This window comes from Myotis davidii, unplaced genomic scaffold (genome assembly GCF_000327345.1).
Source record: "Myotis davidii unplaced genomic scaffold, ASM32734v1 scaffold37, whole genome shotgun sequence".
Classification (NCBI taxonomy): domain Eukaryota; kingdom Metazoa; phylum Chordata; class Mammalia; order Chiroptera; family Vespertilionidae; genus Myotis; species Myotis davidii.
In genome coordinates, this window is record NW_006289395.1 from 2,293,598 (window position 1) to 2,311,522 (window position 17,925).

Consider the following 17,925-nt stretch of genomic DNA (forward strand, 5'->3'; position numbering starts at 1 on the left):
TGAAACAAAGATTTATATTTTTGATATTTACTTTATATATTTAATGCCATTTAACAAAGAAAAATCAAACAAAAAAATGAGTTCGCGTGTCACCTCTGACACGCATGTCATAGGTTCGCCATCACTGTTCTATGGGATGAGATAGTTTAATGTCAGAAAGAAAAAAATCCCAAAGCCTTCAGTAACAGAGCTTCTATCTGCTCAATGTCTTCGACTCTGGACCCACAGGCACCGAGGTGGGCTGGGGTGGGGTGAGGTGGACACTGAGCCTGGGGTGCAGACCCCTGCAAGTCCTCTGGTCCTTCTCTGACACACGATTGAGCCCTCTTCATGTGCCGCCCCTCTCTTTGACACCCGCATGGTCTTCAAAGCAGGCAACTATTCATCTGGTAGGGTATGAAAATTCAGGGTGAACATGTTGCATCCTCTTGAAATGTAAGCCTCTCTTAAAGACTTTGAAAAAAAACTTTTCATAGTTATATTGAAACCACCATGATTAGATTATGGAGTAAATGTAAAATTCATATGTATCTTTTAAATAGGAAATAAGATGCCAAACAAATTCTATTTCTTGGTGCAGGCCACGGTGGGCACTAAAAAAGAATCATGGTATGAGACGATGACAAGGCCACCTCTGTGCTAGCAGCTAAATAGGGGTCAACACAGTGTTTTCTGCTCAGGTTACAGGATCTCTCCTTGAGGAGACAACTCGAAAGTGGGCTCAGTACAGAGAGAAGTGCCTGAGAGACTTACTCAAACAACCTTCCGGTAAGCATACATATTAGTTATTTATGGCCGTGTAACAAATGGCCCCAAAGCTTAGTGTCTTTAAACAATAAGAATAATCATTTGCTATGCCTCAGACTGAGCACATTGGGCATGGCTTGGTTCTGGTCTACAATGTCTGGAGTGAGGTTGGAAGACTCAGAGGCTGGGGTGAAATCATCTCAAGTCTCGTTCACACCCATGTCTGCGGGTTGACGCCGGCTCTCAGCTGAGAGTTGAGCTGGGAATGTGGGCCAGAAAACTTCCCGGTGGCCTCTCCGCGTGGCCTGGGCTTCTGCACAGCACATTGGCTGGGTCCCAAGGGCACTCATGACCATAGGTCAGGTCTCATTTTATGACCCAACTTCAGAAGTCCCTTCTGCCACACTCAGTTGGTCAGACAGTTACAAAGGCTTACACAATTCCAGGGGAGGACCGCCCCCCCCCACACACACACACCTCTCACAGTAAAAGAGCATGTGAGATGGGACACATACACTTGTGGCGTCTTTGATCAAAGCCATCTGACACAGCACACTCACCACCCAATCACATAACTTGGGCAACTGTCAGAGATTAACCAGGGACTCTACTGAGTGTGTGCTGGGTGGGCTGGGGGTCCTCAGTCTCGGGTGATAACTGAGTCACAGCATTTCTTTTATCCAGGTCTGCACCAGGCTCAGAGAACTCTGGCAAATTTGCTAGTAGCTTGGTCAGTCCACGGCCTCTCCTGCCCACATACTGACTCTTTGGGTGTGACCAGATTTTTGTTGTAAGAAAAATAAAAAGAATAAGGAGCCTTGGCTCGCTGCCTCTGAGCGCCAGGGAGTGTGGCTGAAAGCTCCTTGTTTTCTGGGCTTCCTGCAGATCATGTCATTCAGGCTCTGGAGGTTGACAGACACTGGAAACTCTCTGTCCATTTTCCTGACCCAAAGCCAGTGCCGACCTGTAAGCCACCGGCTTCTCCCTGGACCGATTCCATCAGCCCAGGCAGGCAGCAGGCGAGGCTCGATCTGTTACAGGAAGCATCTCCCTTTGGGGAGCACCGCTTTCTGAGGTCAAGGTAGAGCAGGTGCTCTCCACCTGGAGCCACGCTCCGAGCCGCTCAGCACCGCCTCACACAGACGGGGCGCTGACCCCTGACAGCCGGGGCCGCGAGGTGCCTGCGCCAGCTCATACCTGGCAGATCTGCACTCGCAGGATCCCGCAGCCCTGGCTGTCCACCCTGAGATCTAGCCTAGTCAGGAGCAGATGGTGGGGGATGGTGCTTGGTTCTCAGAAACGAGGAGCCTGCAAAGTAGACATTTGGGGTCCATCCTGAAACCCCTTCAATTGATTCTGGGAGGCCGCTGAGTCTGAGGCTCCTGTTCATAGCCTCTCGTCACCAAGCACTGCGGTGTACATCATCCCTGGAGCCTGACATGGCCCACATATTTCATAGTAATCTCCAGGCTAGTATTCAAATGGAGAGGTATGACTGACAAAAGCCTTCAGTTCTGCAGATGCCCTTACATCTCCTGGTCCTTTGGCCCATGTCACAGTAAGGGTGTTCCAGGATCTAACTGGTGAAGGCTTGACAAGTATTTAGTAAGTTATGGAACATAAGGATCTCCCAGTGTCCTCCTGACCCGGAGTGTCTGTGAGAGTCAGTTCATGTAAAGTAAACCAAAGCCAGCGTGACGTACACATTGACGTCACCGATGAGACCACTGCCAGAGGTCAGGTTGGCTAGACAAAGCCACAGTGCTTGGCTGCATGAAGCATCCTGCCTGCATATTGTTCCTCATCCTTGACCTTTCTGGAGAGGGGGATGCCCATGTGGGCCCTGTGCAGGTGACCACAGCTTCTGAGGCCAGGAAGGCGGGCTCTCGTCTCCCAGTGCCTCTCTCTCCATCAGCGGCCTGAGGCTCCCGCACCACAGTTCATTCCCCCTTCTCTCCGCAGGCGTATTTTGTAACGGAACCTTTGATCGGTATGTATGCTGGCCGCATTCTTCTCCGGGAAACGTCTCCGTTCCCTGCCCTTCATACTTACCTGGGTGGAGTGAAGGTAACGTCTCATTTCACCAATTCCTGACCGTTTCCTTAAAGGCTGGTCCCTCCTGGCAGACCAGCCAGGGAGCAGAGTGAGAAAGGGCTCCAACCAACTGCTTTCCTCAAGTCTTCTTCTCCCATAAAAGGTTTCCTTCTAAGCTTTCCTGTCAGTGATACAGGTTCCTTCTTCTCTCTGCTTCTCCTATCTTCCTGCAGTTCTGTGCTGGATGTTCTGTTAATATACTAGTCCTCTTTTCTTTGAAATGATAGGTTCCAGGCCCGGCTTCCACAGAATTTGCTGTAGTGAGGGTCAGAATTGTCACTACCCTGCAGAGCAGAAAGAGGTGGGGGAGAAGATGGGATGCTCACAGCCATGCAACCTCGGCTTGTCAAACATCAAAACCACCCTGGCAATAGCATGGGGAGGAAGTGCTATTGAACGGGTGTTTTTAAGCCTCACGGGACTTGGATGGAGAGTTTAACCCTCAGCTTGCCCTGGTCCTGCTTAAAGGAAGTGACTATCATTTACGACTTCAGGATGCTATCCCGCCCCACCTGCCCTAGCCAGCAGCCGCTTGGCTATTTCACTGTAAGGAGGGAGGAACAATGACTGGTTAGAATTCTTTAGCCTTTGACCAAGACCATGGACAAATCGAAGAACAGGTGAAATCTTGAGGACTGTTCTCCAGAAACATAAGCAGTTACAAAATTCCAGGCAACACAGAGTGAGAATGGGTTTCTGAGAAGGCGAGATGGTGATATTTTGTATTGAATGTCAGCCCAGGAAATGGTCGCATCAGTTAAAATTTGGTTTCAACTTTTTGAGGCTTCTGGTGAAAAGAGAGAGGTTTTTGTTGTTGTTGTTGTTTGTTTGTTTTTAAAACTATATTTTATTGATTTTTTACATAGAGGAAGGGAGAGGGATAGAGAGTTAGAAACAGCGATGAGAGAGAAACATTGATCAGCTGCCTCCTGCACACCTCCTACTGGGGATGTGCCCGCAACCAAGGTACATGACCTTGATCAGAATCGAACCTGGGATCCTTCAGTCCGCAGGCCGATGCTCTCTCCACTGAGCCAACCTGGTTAGGGCAAGAGAGAGTTTTCAAGGAAGACGCATTTCTGGGTGGGAGTGCTCATGAAACTGTCCTCTGGGATCAGCCCAGGAGACGTGAGGATGTGAGGCTTCAGGGAAGGTGAAAGGAAAGACATTGGAGAGCTTGCTGGACCCGAGGGTTCAGCTCAGGGATGAGCGAAGAGCACAGGGAATCAGGAGCTCTAAGCTTAGACCCCCTTCCTCTGTTCTACACTTAGACATTTGACAAATTGCCAGAGTCCTCGGAGCTGTGGTTTTGTCTGTAATAGCCAACTCCTAAGTTCATCCTGAGGAATAAGTGAGAAGGCACGCACCGAGTCAGTCACACAGTAGGTGCTTCGTCAATGGGAGCTGAGGCTGAGACTGAGTCCAGCTCCTTGGACCCCTCCAGGTCTTTAAGGCCCCAATTGTGGGTGGTCTCCTCAAGGGCACGTGGAACAGACCACCACCAGCAGCTCCACCATCTGCCTGTTCCTTCCCGAAAGCTAGAAACAGAGGTCCATTCACTTGAAGAGAAAAAGTGGTCGCAAACTCACAAAGCAGCGGAGTTAAGGCTTAAAAAAATTAGTTGTGGGCTTCTAGAATGTGCTAAGGGGACTCTGACTCACAAAAGGTGAGAAGTTGCTTTTCCACTCAACCTTTTGTGCTTTAAATCTTAAGAATCCAAATGGGCTCTTGCAGTAAAAGGAAACTGTGGAGCCAGCGGAGGGGTTTAGAGAAGTAGGATGGACAAGCATTCCTGTGAGGTAAGATCAGAGTGGGAACATTGTACTATGAGAAGGGAGCCCGAGTGGTGATGGATATAGGCTGTAACAGCGGACACAGGCTGTAAGGGCATATAAGGCTGAGGATGAAGCAGGAAACTATATGTTATGCTAAGGTTTTAAACTTTCCTCTGTAGAGATTATGTGGAGCTGCCGAAGGTGTGAAGACATGAGAAGGACGTGAGATGTGTGGTGCGGGGAGATGATGTTGGTAGCCTGTGGCTGTTGGACTGAGGCATGGAGGGGGTCAGGGAGGCAAAGCTACTTCAGTGGCTCAGAAAAAGAGACAGTGAGGGTATAGATTCAGGCAAAGGCAGGAGGTTGGAGAGAACAGGAAAGAGTTTTAAAAATATCGGCGGTAGAACAGTCAAAACTTATCATCAAGGGAAGTGAGTATGGAGGGACGGAGAGGAGTGGGAAATAGAGGAGAGAAAAACATTCCCCATTCCACCTGGCCCCCCTAACATCCCTCATCTGGCTAGCAGCCAAGTCCCCTGGCCCCTCTCCCCCTCCACCCTCCACTGCTCATCTTTGCTCTCCCCTATTGCTCCCCCATCCTCACTGGTCCCAGCCTCAGGTCTGGCCCCCTTCCAACCACCTTCACAGCGTTTTCTAAAATGCATATTGGATTATGCTGGCTCATCACCAACACCACTACATGGTTCTCAAGACCTTCTACCACATGGCCCTGCTGACCTCTCTAGCATTTTCTCCCGTCTCCACTCCGGCCAAATAAACAACTCCCAGCCCCCTACACCTGCACAGCCAGTCCACCCAGTGCCTTTGCCCACACTTTTCTGTCTATAAGCCCAACATTAATCCTCAGCTTGAAACTTTCATCCTTCTAGAAAATTTTTCCAAATTTTCCCGCCTTTCTGAGTCCTCTTAGGTTCCTTAGCATTTACAGCGCTTGGTGACACTTGTATGTGCACATCTCCTCCACCTGCTCAACTTAGAGCTGTGTCTCCTTTGTCCGTGCATCCCCGGCACAGAGCAATTATGGCTGACGTGGAACACCATGTCAGGTGACATTATTGTCATTCACTCATTCAACAAATAGTTATTGAAGACCTACTGTGTGCTAGCCATTGTTTTCAGAGCTTCAGACATACTAGTGACCAAAACCAGAATACAATTCCTCTCCTTGTGGGGCTCATATTGCAGCAACAAGCAATAATCAAGAAACATCACACGCAAGTAAAGTATAGAGAGCATTTGAATATGATGTGTTTTAACTAAGACGGGAGGGAGGGTTGGAATGGGCTTTATGACAAGGTGATGTTTTAGCGAAAACTTAAAGGAGGCGAGGGGTTTAGCCTCTATTGAACACTCAGCAGGGAAGGAGTCTATGAGTGTAAGTTGCACACTATTTGGGCAGCATGTCTGATGAGCAAGGAGCAAGGAGACCTCTGTGGCTGGAGTGAAGGGGGAAGAGAAGCAATCGGAGGTTAGGCCAGGGAGCATTAGGGCCGGGCCCTGCAGGACTCTGTGGGAGACCTTGGCACTCTGACCTGTTTTCTTAGCGCCCTGGGATGACTTTGAGTGAGGCGTCCCATGATGTGACTGACATATGTTTAAGCTCATTCTGACGGCTGGCCTGGCTGTGGCCCATGATAGCGGAGGCGCTGACAAGTATTGGAAGGGGTCACAATAATCCAGTGAGAGACGAGGGTGGTTCCGGTGAGGGTGGTAGCAGGAGGTGAAAACAGTGGCCAGATTCTGGATATGTTTGAAGGTAGAGACATCATGGACCAGATGAAGGTATGACAGACAGGAAACAGGCTGGGGGCCAGCCTACTGAGATGATGGGTTTGCCATCAACGGAGGCAGGAAGACCTGTGGGTGGAGCAGGTTTGAGGAGAAGATGAAGAGTTTGGGTTAGGACTTCTTAGGAAATGTAGAGACTTCCTGTTTTTCTTTCCATCCCAAATAAACAGTAGGGATGCTAATGAGCCCCCCAAGGGGAAGTAAAAGCCCCATTTCCCTGGGATTTTCCACGGCTTTGCAGAGGAGCGGGCCTCCCCACGTGCTCAGGGAGCCGACCTTTCCCCCAGAGCTGTGTTTACTTTCAGAGAACCCGGGAAGGGCCTACAGACGCTGCCTGGCTCGGGGCACTTGGCAGACGCTGGCGAACCGCACTGTTTGGCAGGATGACTCCGAATGCTCTGAGAACCACAGTGTCCAAAAAAACGTGAGTCCCCTTGGCCCAGCGAGACACACGCCTGGGGCCCAACCACCCTGCCCTACCCCAGGGCCCTCCATGGCCCCTTGGCTTTGGGGCCACACAGAGAGCCTTCCCTAAGCGCGTCTGCTCTGGACTTACTTTTGCTGCTGTTCCCTCTCCCTGGAATATCTCTCCTCAGCTCTTTTGTGGCCTCTTCTTCTTTTTAAAGTATGTTTTTATTGATTTCAGAGAGGAAGGGAGAGGGAGAGAGAGAGATAGAAACGTCAACGATGACAGAATCACTGATCGGCTGCCTCCTGCACGCCCCACACTGGGGATCGAGCCTGCCATCCAGGCACATGCCAGGACTGGGAATGGAACCGTGACCTCCTGGTTCATGAGTCGATGCCCAACCACTGAGCCACACCAGCCGGGCGGCTTCTCCTTCTTATCATCCAGGTTTCAGGTCAATGTCTCCTTCAAAGCGAAGTCTTCTGTGGCCACCCCATCAAGAGTGGCCACCGCTCCCCATCACGCTCTGACCTGCTCCCGCGTTTGCCTCTCTGTTATGGAGCCTTCTCCTTAGAAAGTGGACTCAGTGGTAGCAGGCGGGGCATGGGCCTGAGGGGACACAGTGAGCCCCGGATTCTGAGCTGAGGGTCGAGGGCCAGACAGCCCTGTTTCCTGTCCAGACTCTGATTCCTAGCTCTTCATACCGAGACCCTTCACCTGTCTGTGACCCTGCTTCCCATCAACCCTGCCGGGGGTAGGATCTATTGCACGCGAGCGCTGTGAGGATGTAAATAGACACACAATTGTTAGTAGACATACAGTTCTCCAGAGAGGACCTGAGCCCTAGTCAGCACACCTGGGTAGGAGTGACCCCTCTGTCACCCGGGCCCAGCACCATGACTGAGCAGTGGATCACCATCGCTGCTTAGCAAATGTTCACCGGGCACACAGCCAATCCATGCCTCAGACTTCCACTCACATATCTTCTTTCCAGGACTCTAGGCTGCAGCCCCCCGCACGGCTCTTCTCGGCAAACACCTCCTGTTTGTACACATCCCACCCACCTTACTTCAAAGTGAAGAGCAAAAGGCAGCAGGGACAGAGGGAAAGGTGCTTGGGAATCAGAGGTCTGGGGCCACATCTGGGCTTCTTTCAGACAGTCAGACGTGACGTGCCTCCTGGGCACTAGCCACTGGGCTAAACGGCGAGTAAGACAGATACCGCCTTCCAGGAGCTTAGCGTCTCAGGCTGCACAGGGACAAGGTGGAGGTCCCTAGAGATGCCAACACAGCGAGTTAGGATTCGGCACAGTTGAAAAGGGGAGGGACATCACCGAGCAGGCTTCAGGATTGCCCTGGCAGGTCAGAGAGGGAGGCAGGGATGGGGCTAGACTGGAAGCAGCAGCGGGGGACCAGGCAGGAGCCATCGCAGGAACTCAGCCCAGGCAGAGAGAGGACGCAGTGGGGTGCAGAGGAGAAAGAGGCTGGATTTGCAGGTTCCTGCAGAGGGAAGCAGTATGATCGGAGGCTGGGGGTGTGGTGAGAAGGCAGAGTCAAGGGCAACAGGAAGCTCCTGTCGGCTCGGACCCTGAGGAGCTTTGAGGCAGGGGACAAGGAAGATTCCTTGCCCTTTCCTCTATCCTGGGTTCTAGATATTTCACAACCACTTCTGAATTCTCTGCCCTCACTGCAGACTGCACACCATGCCCTGCCCCTGCCCCGGGCGGTGGCTCACTGACTGTAGAGACTGATGGGCGTTGCGTGCCCTGGGCTCTCCCAAGTCTGTACCACCTTCCTCTCAGGCATAAGGAGCCTTCCCTTTGCTCCTCGTCCACAGGGAATTCTTTCTAAACCTCTTTTTCACTATATTACTTGATTTAAGTTAACAAAATTGGATGTTTCTATTACAGTGTTACCATGTGATAGGTCACACCCCTTAACGGTATTAAAATGATACCCGTGGCTGAATTGGTTTCAGCTTATCTCAAGCATCTGTCTGACTTTCACCAGGAACCAGACTCGTGCTAATTGCGTGGCTTGAATTAGACAAACTGTATGTCTTTCTTACCTCCCCTCCTGAACTAAGCTACTTGAGAACAATGACCAAATCGTAGTTCTATCTGAATGCCAGGCCTCAGGGAGGAATTCACCGGCAGGTCCGAGATGCCTGCTGCTTCCTCTGGACTTAGGTCTGCAGCGGCCCAAGTGAGTGGACAGGGACAAGAACACTTTTCAAGACAGGAAGTAAATATTTCTCTCTTTAGAAAAGTGAGGACAAGGGCATTGGCTCCTCCCCTTTGCAAACGGCCATATTTCGAAGAATTCAAATATTTGAAAGAACAAAAAACAAAACCAACTTCTGGCCATGTTTACCTGCCCTTCCTCTCAAGAACCCATTGCCTTTGTCTCCTCATTAGAACATTATTCAGGCTCTGCCTGGATCAGTGCGACAGGAATAGATATCCTTTGGATCTCACTTTGAAAGGCCTTTCTATTTTTAGGTTAACACAGCGTAGGTAGTGACGGCCAGGATCTCTCCATGGCAAAGGCACATTTCTCCTCTTGGATTTAGTCACTAATTGGCAGGAGCTACTTTGGTACCGTTGATTACCTTGTTGCTGACACATCTCCATCAGTGTCCTACCTTCATTGATGACGCGTGCTTGAGGGGATTCAAACTCTATCAGTCCTTCCATTTACTCAGTGGCAGTCTCCTGAAAAGAAGACCTCCTCCCCTTTCCCTCCTTTTTTGAATATCACTATGGACTTAGAGATTGTTTTATTCACTTATACCCATTCTTTTTTGTAAATCCTCACCCAAGGATATGCTTTACTGATTTTTAGAAAGAGGGGAGGGGGGAGAGAGAGAGAGAGAGAGAGAGAGGAGAAAGAAACATTGATTTATGAGAGGAACATTGTCTTCCATACATGCCACCACCAGTGATTCAACTCACAGCCTAGGTATGTGCTCTGACCAGAAATTGAACCAGCACCCTTTTGGTGCACAGGACGATGCTCTAACTACCCAAACCACACTGGCCAGGGCTATCTAGACTTACTCTTTTTTATGATAAACTAGAGGCTCAGTGCACAAAAATTCATGCACTCGGTGCGGGGGGGTGGGGGGGTGTTCCTCAGTGTGCATCATAGCAACCAGTCATTCCCGGTTTTTCCACATTTAGGGCCAATATACATATTATCCTTTTATTATATAGGATGTTTTCTAGATTTAGCTGGTGAAATCCTGTCAAACTGGCTCTCAAGTCCTTTTGTTATAATCCTATTAGTCTTTGAGCACTTCCTTATTTTCTGGCAGAAGAAGGTGTTTCAGGCCCATCTTGCACAAATCAGCTGTTTCTTCAGAATCCTGGGCCCTTTAAGTAGAAGAATGGTATTTGAAACCAAGATCTCAGTGTTCGATGTGCTCATTGCCACTACTACGAGGTCCTAGAAACTTTAGTGTTCAGACTTCGAAAAAATCATTAAAAAAAAAATCAAGGCTTCATATTGATAATTCTAATTCAAATCTAACATTTAAGATTTTACCTTATTACTTTGTATTCTATATCTTTTTTTCTTTCAGTGAAAATTTTCTTTCTAATAGCATTACCATAATTACTTATTTACCTTATCATGCAATATACATAACATAGTCTCAACCAGCCCAGCTGGTGTGGCTCAGTGGTTGAGCATCAACTCATGAATCAAGAGGTCCTGGGTTCAATTCTTGGTCAGGGCACATGCCTGGGTTGCAGGCTTGATTCCTGATAGCAGATGTGCAGGAGGCAGCTGATTGATGTCTCTCTCATCATTGATGTTTCTATCGCTCTGTCCCTCTCCCTTCTCTCAAAAAAAAGAACCAATAAAAACATATTTATAATAGTCTCAACCTTAATATTGAAATTTCCACTAAAAATATAAACCTATTTGGTAAAGTTTCAGATTTCTTTGAAGTGCTTTATATCCTTAGACTATAACTCATGGTTAGAGTACTATGTTCATAATATTTGAAATAATTAAATTCTCTATGTGGTCCTGTTACTAATTGGATATACAGTTTTATTCATTTGTGTCTATTAGTAATAGTGGTGTGCCTTTTTCATTTTTCTGTCTCTATTTTTTAAAATAAATAAAGTATTGGCAATGTTTAAAAGCCAAAACTATAGAAAAAAGTATATTCAGAGAAATCTTACTTCCATCACTGCCTCTAGCCCTGTTTCTACCTATTCCCTATAGGTAACCATTTTTATTACTTTCTAGTTTATCCTTTCTCTCTTTTCTTTTTCTTTAGCTCTTTTAAAATCAAATTGTAATATATATTTTACATTTCGTTGTGCAAAACTAAGCAAATATATTAATATGTTATTTCCCCATTGTTCTTGCACAAAATCCTATTCTGCATCTTTCTTTTCTCCTTTACAACGTGTCCTAGAAATTACATCAATTTCCAGAAATGGTTCTCTTCCTTTTTTAATTTCACAGCTGCGTAGTACTCCACTCTATATGTTTACTGTAGTCTATTCAGTCACTCTCCCATGGCCATTTGAATTATTTCCATTTTTTTTTTGTTACTAATGATGCCACCTTGAGTAACCTCGTGTATGTATGTCAGTTCATACCTATGGGGTCTATCTTTTGGAAGGTTCCTAGAAATGGGATTGCTGGATTAAAGGTAGAAGCACATATACTTTTGTCAGATATTGCCAATCCCCCCCCCGCCCCCCACCCTTATAGGGGTTGTACTGTTTTGCCCTTCCCTCAGTAATATTTGAGAAGGCCAATTTCCCTGGTGGGTGCATACTACACACTGTTTACGAAGGATTTTATAATGATACTTAAGTGACTTCAGATTCTCCGGTTGGTTCTGAGAGTGAGCTGGAGACTATCTGGGTGTTCTGAGACCTCCAGAGAGGTAGCCAGGTTTGGTAGAGCCCTGAATCTAGAGGAGAGTTAAGGAACATTTTCTAACGGGGTACAGTTAAAACCAACTGCCCCAGCTGGTGCCCATCTCTATCCCCTTGTTCTAACCCAGCGGTTCTCAAACTGTGGGTCGCGACCCCTTTGGCGGTCGAATGACCCTTTCACAGGGGTCGCCTAAGACCATCCTGCATATCAGATATTTACATTACGATTCATAACAGTAGCAACATTACAGTTATGAAGTAGCAACGAAAATAATTTTATGGTTGGGTCACAACATGAGGAACTGTATTTAAAGGGCCAGAAGGTTGAGAACCACTGCGTCTAACCAATTCAACACACAGCTTTTTAGCTAGTTACCACTAGTATATGCCTTTTTTTTTTCTTTTTGCTGGTTTTCTGGTTCTTGGAGCCCACTTTGTCTGCTGAAAAGCAGGCCAGATGTGCTGGGGAATTCATGCCTCTGCTAACCCCAGAGCAGCCTTCAGAGGGACTGCTAATCTGGAATTTGGAATTTAGCTGAGGGAAACTGATTTTAGATTTCTGACCCCAGCCTGCAAGACAATAAATCATATTATTTTAAGTCACCAAATTTGTGGTAATTTGTTACAGCAGCCACAGGAAATTAATATAAAAGGGCATCTTTAAAAAATTACAGCTGACATCATACTAATTGGTGAAAAAAATAAATGCTTTCCCCTAAGATCTTTAACAAGATAATAAATTCACTCTTTCCACTTTTGTTCAACTGGAGATCGTAGCCAGAGCAATAATACAAGAAAGAGAAATACATAGAAATGAAGAGTTTGGAAAAGAACAAGTAAAAATGTTATTCACAGAGAACATGATCATCTATAGAAAATAGCAAGGAATCTACACAAAGTCCTACTGTTATTAATAAGTGAGCTTAGCAAGGTTGCAGACTACTGATCAATATTTTTAAAAAAAGTTGTATTTTTATATACTAACCATAAGCAATTAAAATTAAGAGAACGATATCATTTATAGCAGCATGAAAAATATGAAACACATGGATGAATTTGACAAAAGATAAGCAGGACCTATATACTGAAAGCTACAAAACTCTGTGGAAAGGAATTTAAACAAAATCTAACTAAAGGGAGCGGCATACTATGTCCATGGACTCTAAATTGATCCATAGTTTCAATGTAATCCAATTCAAAATCCCAGCAGGATTTTTGTAGAAAATAGCAAGCCGATTCTAAAATTTATATGGAAATGCAAAGATCTAGAATGGCTAAAACAAACTTGAGAAAGAACAAAAGTGGAAGACTAACACTAATTGATTTCAAGACTTGCTATAAAACTATAGTGTTCAAGCCAGTGCAGCATTGGCATGAAGATAAATATACAGAATATTGAAATAGAACATAGAGTCCAGAAACAGACCCACACATATAAAGGAATTTGATTTTTTGCAGAGTGCCAAGGCAATTCAAAGGGGAAAGAATAATCTTAGCAGCATATGGTGCCAGAGCAATTGAATATAAAAAACCAACTTCTATCCTTACCCCACACCATGAATGCAAATGAAGTAGAAATAGATCACAGACCTAAATGTAAGAGCTTAATCTATTAAACTTCTAGGGGAAAAAATAACTGAAAAATCTTAAGGCCCTTGGTACAGGTTTTAAAAATAGGATAGGAAAATAAAAAGTTGATAAATTGGACTTTATATAAAAAAAAACTTCTGCTCTTCTACAGACACTGTTAAAAAAATAAAAAGGCAAGCTACAGAATGAGAGAAAATACTTGCAGAACACAATCTGACAAGAGATTTATACCTAGACTATATAAAGAACACTTACAATGAGCAATTAAGACAAATAATTCAATTCAAAAGATGGAACAGATACTTTACCAAGTAGGATATACAGATGGAAAATAAGCATGGAAATTATTCTCAACATCATCAATCATTCGAGAAGTTCAAATTAAAATCACAATAAGACACGGCTACACCCCCATCGGAATGGCTAAGATTTAAAAGACCGGTGATATGAAGTGTTAATAGACTCTAGAGCAGCTGGAACTCTCATACATCGCTGGTGGGAATGTAAGTTGATACGACTCCATTAGGAAACAGCTCGGCAGTTTTGTAAGAAGTTAAAGCATACACCATCCTACTCCACCGTTCTATGTCTAGATACTTATCTGAGAGAAATGAAAATCTATGTCCATATAAAAACTTGTACAGAAATTTTATAGCAACTTTATTTGTAAAAGCCAAATTCTTAAAACTATCCAAATGTCCATCAATAGGTGATTGGACCAATAAATAGTGGTGCATTCCCAATGGAATGCCACTCAGCAATAAAAAAGGAATGGACTCTGACAGGGGTGAATCTCAAAATATTATTCTGAGGGAAATAAGCCGTGCAAAAAAGAGTACGTATCATAAAATTCCTTTTTTTTATAGAATTTTAGAAAATGTAAACTAACCTTTAATGACAGAAAACAGACCAGTGCTTGCCGGGACGTGGATGGCAGGAACAGTGAGAGGAGAGGTATCATAAAGGGTCACAGAACCTTCTGGGAGGTGATGGGAATGTTCATCGTCTTGAATGTAATAATAACATCACAGATATATTCATGTCAAATTCATCAGGTTTAGACTTTAAACATGTGCAGGTTACCGTGCATCAAGTTTACTTTAATAAAAGGGACAAAAGAATTATGCACAGAAGTGTAAGACATAATTTAGCAAATAATAAGTATTTACTGTGGGCTTTTAAAAAATTTACTTAGAAACACCGTCAAGATTTTGCTTGTAAATACATTTCGTAGAAGAACCCACAGCATCTTGATGGTGCTATGTTTGACAGGCTGAATGAAAGGGTGAGATTCCAATGGAAAATCTCACTTAATAAAACAAAACAGCATTTCCAGTAAATTATCCTCTTTTCACAATCAGGCTACCCTGGGACTCAGAGAAAATATTCCAGTGATTTGTAAGGTCTTTTTCTAAGAGGTCATCTATGAAAAGTTATTTTAGGAAGGAGACATCCCGTTGGAAACCTGGTTCCATCAGAGAGAGAGAGAGAGAGAGAGAGAGAGAGAGAGAGAGGAACCATTATACTCTAGGGACAACACACCAGGGGCAAAGATCCTGCCTTCATTCCCAAGGTACCCTCTTGTCCTGGCACAGTTCTTCTATGATACCGTGAATCTTGGTGCACCAATGCTGGGCTGTGGGACCAGCCGTGAAGGAGAGCCCCAAGGTGGGCTCTTTACTCATCAAGGCGCCTTGGCCTCTGAGTTCTTTACTTGGGTGTCAACAAGGTGGGGTGCATGCCTAGAACCTTGGTGGTCTGGGCATGGAGCTCGGGGTGGAGACCATAGCCATCTAGCTTGGTGATCATGGCTGCCCTTCCTCTGTGCTCAGGTGGAACACCACGCCTTGCTGTCGACCTTGCAGCTGTTGTACACCGTGGGCTATTCCCTCTCCACTGTCGCCCTCCTCCTGGCTCTCACTCTCCTCCTGTTCCTTCGGTGAGTGGAATTCTGCGGGCGTGTGTTCAGGCGTGTGCCCTGGCGCCTGCGCACTGGCTACCTCTAGAATGCAGTAGAAGCTTGGGCAGGGTGCGGGCTCGGCTCACCAGAGCTGGAAAGGGGTCTTAGGGAGTTCCTAGTCCACGCATCCCTTTTCCAGAGGAAGGGGGATGAATATCAGAGGTCCACTGAGAGCCATGGAGTCACCCCAGGCACCAAGCCCAGTGAGAGCTGGAATCTGGGGTCCTAACTCAGCTTTTGCTTCCTTTGGGTTGGATAACCTATGTGCTGGCCCTGCTCCCAAGTCCTAATCACACCCATTGCTACCACAGCCCGTTCTTACCACAGCGCTGCCAGAGGCATTATTTTGACAGCAGAGATTAAGAAAGGTCCCCAAAGCAGATGAATGAGGGGTAGAGATGGGATTTCAGGTTCCAATTAGCTGTGTTTCCTGGTGCACGGGCGCTGTCCTAAGCATGTTACATGCGCTGAGTCATTTAAATCTCATCCTGATCCGAATCAAGCTGAGTTCTGATTCTAGGGGATTAGCGCTGTTATTACCCCATTTTGTAAGTGAGTTACTGAACTATGGAGAGATCGAGGAACTGGCCCAAGATCGCACAGCTGGTGAGCGATGGCGCCAGGACCACAACCAGGCAGTCCAGCGCCTCAGCGTTTTCACTCCCTAATACTCTCTGTCAGAACCCAAGCCTCCATGCATTTTATTAAATCACGTTTTTAAAAATTCCCCGAGTGAGACATTTATAGAGCCACAGGGGAGCCCTCTCAGGCTCTCTCTGTTCAGCCCTTTCGGGAACATCACTGAGCACATAACAGGGCAGAATGAGAGTTTGGCACGGAGGCATGGGGACCATGGAGACCTGGATGCCAGCTCCAGAGCAGCTCCCCTCCTGGGCTCTCCATGCCCAGGTCTGGCCCTCCCTGACCCTTAACCTCAGGGTGGTCCCTGGCTCCTACAGCAGGGTAATGACCTTCTGCTCCAGGGAGAGCAGTTCCTGAACAACAGGAGAATCGCACAGCCTGGGCCTGCTGCTGCGGGCGACCGCCTCCACTCACCTCCCCAAAGTCTCAGACCGGAGCCAGGAGAAAGGCGCTGCCGGCGCCTCAGGGAGTAACTTCAGCAGAGACAGGGTCAACCGAGCGTCCGAGCGTCCGTTTGCCTTGGGCACTGGGTAGAGTAAGGCCCCGTCCCTGCCCTGGAGTAGTCCCCAGTCTAGTTAGGGAGAAGGATGCATACATGCTGAAGGACCTGCTTCAAATCTGCCTTCAAAATTAGAAAAGACGAATAGCTCTAAAGCAAGGCATGCGCCGCCCAGGGGCCCAGTCCCGGCTGTGAGAGCCGAGTGATGCAGCTTTCATCAGCCAGGGCAAGGCGAGCTGCGGGAGGCTCCAGGTGGGCGAGGAGGCGGCAAGGAGAGCTGACCATTTCTGGGCGCTTGTTCTGTGCCTAAGTGAGTGCCTGTGTGAGCACTTCTCACCCAGAAACTGCCTGAACCCTCCCGCAGCCCTGGGAGGCAAGCACTCTTGTTCTTACAGGCCGCAGAGCCTAAGAGAGCCGTATGTTATAGCCTCAGAGTTTCCGGGTTCAAATCTCAGCTGTACCACTTACTGCTCTGGGACTTTGGACAAGTGACTTAACCTTCCTGCCCTGATCTCAGGGCAATAATGGTACCTACTCCTTCAGAGGTTGGAAGGAGCAAGGGTACCCACAAGCACTCACTGTAAATGGCTTGGGACGTAGCGGCATATGTGGGCCATGGTATAAAGGGTTACTATCATTATCCTCGCATCGCAGTTGAGGAAAATGAGTCGCAGAGCAGTAAGGTCACATCTCCCAGCCAGCCCGCTCTGGAGCCTCCACGGAGCCTCTGCCCGGTAGTGGATATGCAGTGTTTCAGGCACAACCCATTGGCCGGCACCGCCTTTCCTAAGAGAAGGAACGCGGTTTCCTCCCGCACAGAAAACTCCACTGCACCCGCAACTACATCCACATGAACCTGTTTGCTTCCTTCGTCCTGAAAGCCCTGGCCGTGCTGGGGAAGGACATCGTCTTCCACAACTCTTACTCCAGGAGGCCCGACACCGAGAGGGAGTGGGTGTCCTACATGTCCGAGGTATGTCCTCCACCGGGTGGGTCAGAGGGCAGGGAGGGGGGCTGGAGAGGGAGGAGGGAGATAAAGGGGGCCACACAGGCATCACCTCTGAGAGTGGGGCAGGGTAAAGAGAGTCAGCAGCAGAAACTTCACTGTGGGGCTGCTGAACAACCCTGGGGTGGGAAATGTCTTCATCTGTACATACAAGAAGAATGAAACCAGATCCATCTTTTTTATGATTACTATTTTGTTGTTGTTATTGTTGTTGTTGGTAATCCTCACCCAAGGATATTTTCCATTGATTTTTAGAGAGAGTGGAAGGGAGGAGAGACAGAAATATCAATGTGAGAGAGACGCATTGATAGGTTGCCTCCTACATGCACTCCCATCAGGGCTGGGGAACCTGCAACCAAAATACACATGGCCTTGACCGGAATCGAACCCGGGACTTTTCAGTTGTGGGCCAACGCTCTATTCGCTGAGTCAAACAGGCGAGGGCTATTTCTATTATTTTTATTAAAGCAGCAAAGCTTTTCCATATTGAA

General features: G+C 47.1%; 1 protein-coding gene across 1 annotated transcript in view; it reads left to right on the forward strand.

Moving 5' to 3' along the window:
* Positions 1–358: 358 nt before the first annotated feature.
* Positions 359–17,925, forward strand: part of GLP2R (glucagon-like peptide 2 receptor) — a 40,754-nt gene continuing 23,187 nt past the window's right edge. The window contains exons 1-6 of the mRNA XM_015562537.1: positions 359–389; positions 688–768; positions 2,710–2,814; positions 6,731–6,849; positions 15,160–15,266; positions 17,248–17,401. Of these exons, the coding sequence (XP_015418023.1) occupies positions 359–389; positions 688–768; positions 2,710–2,814; positions 6,731–6,849; positions 15,160–15,266; positions 17,248–17,401 (597 nt within the window). The remainder of the gene's footprint in view (positions 390–687; positions 769–2,709; positions 2,815–6,730; positions 6,850–15,159; positions 15,267–17,247; positions 17,402–17,925) is intronic.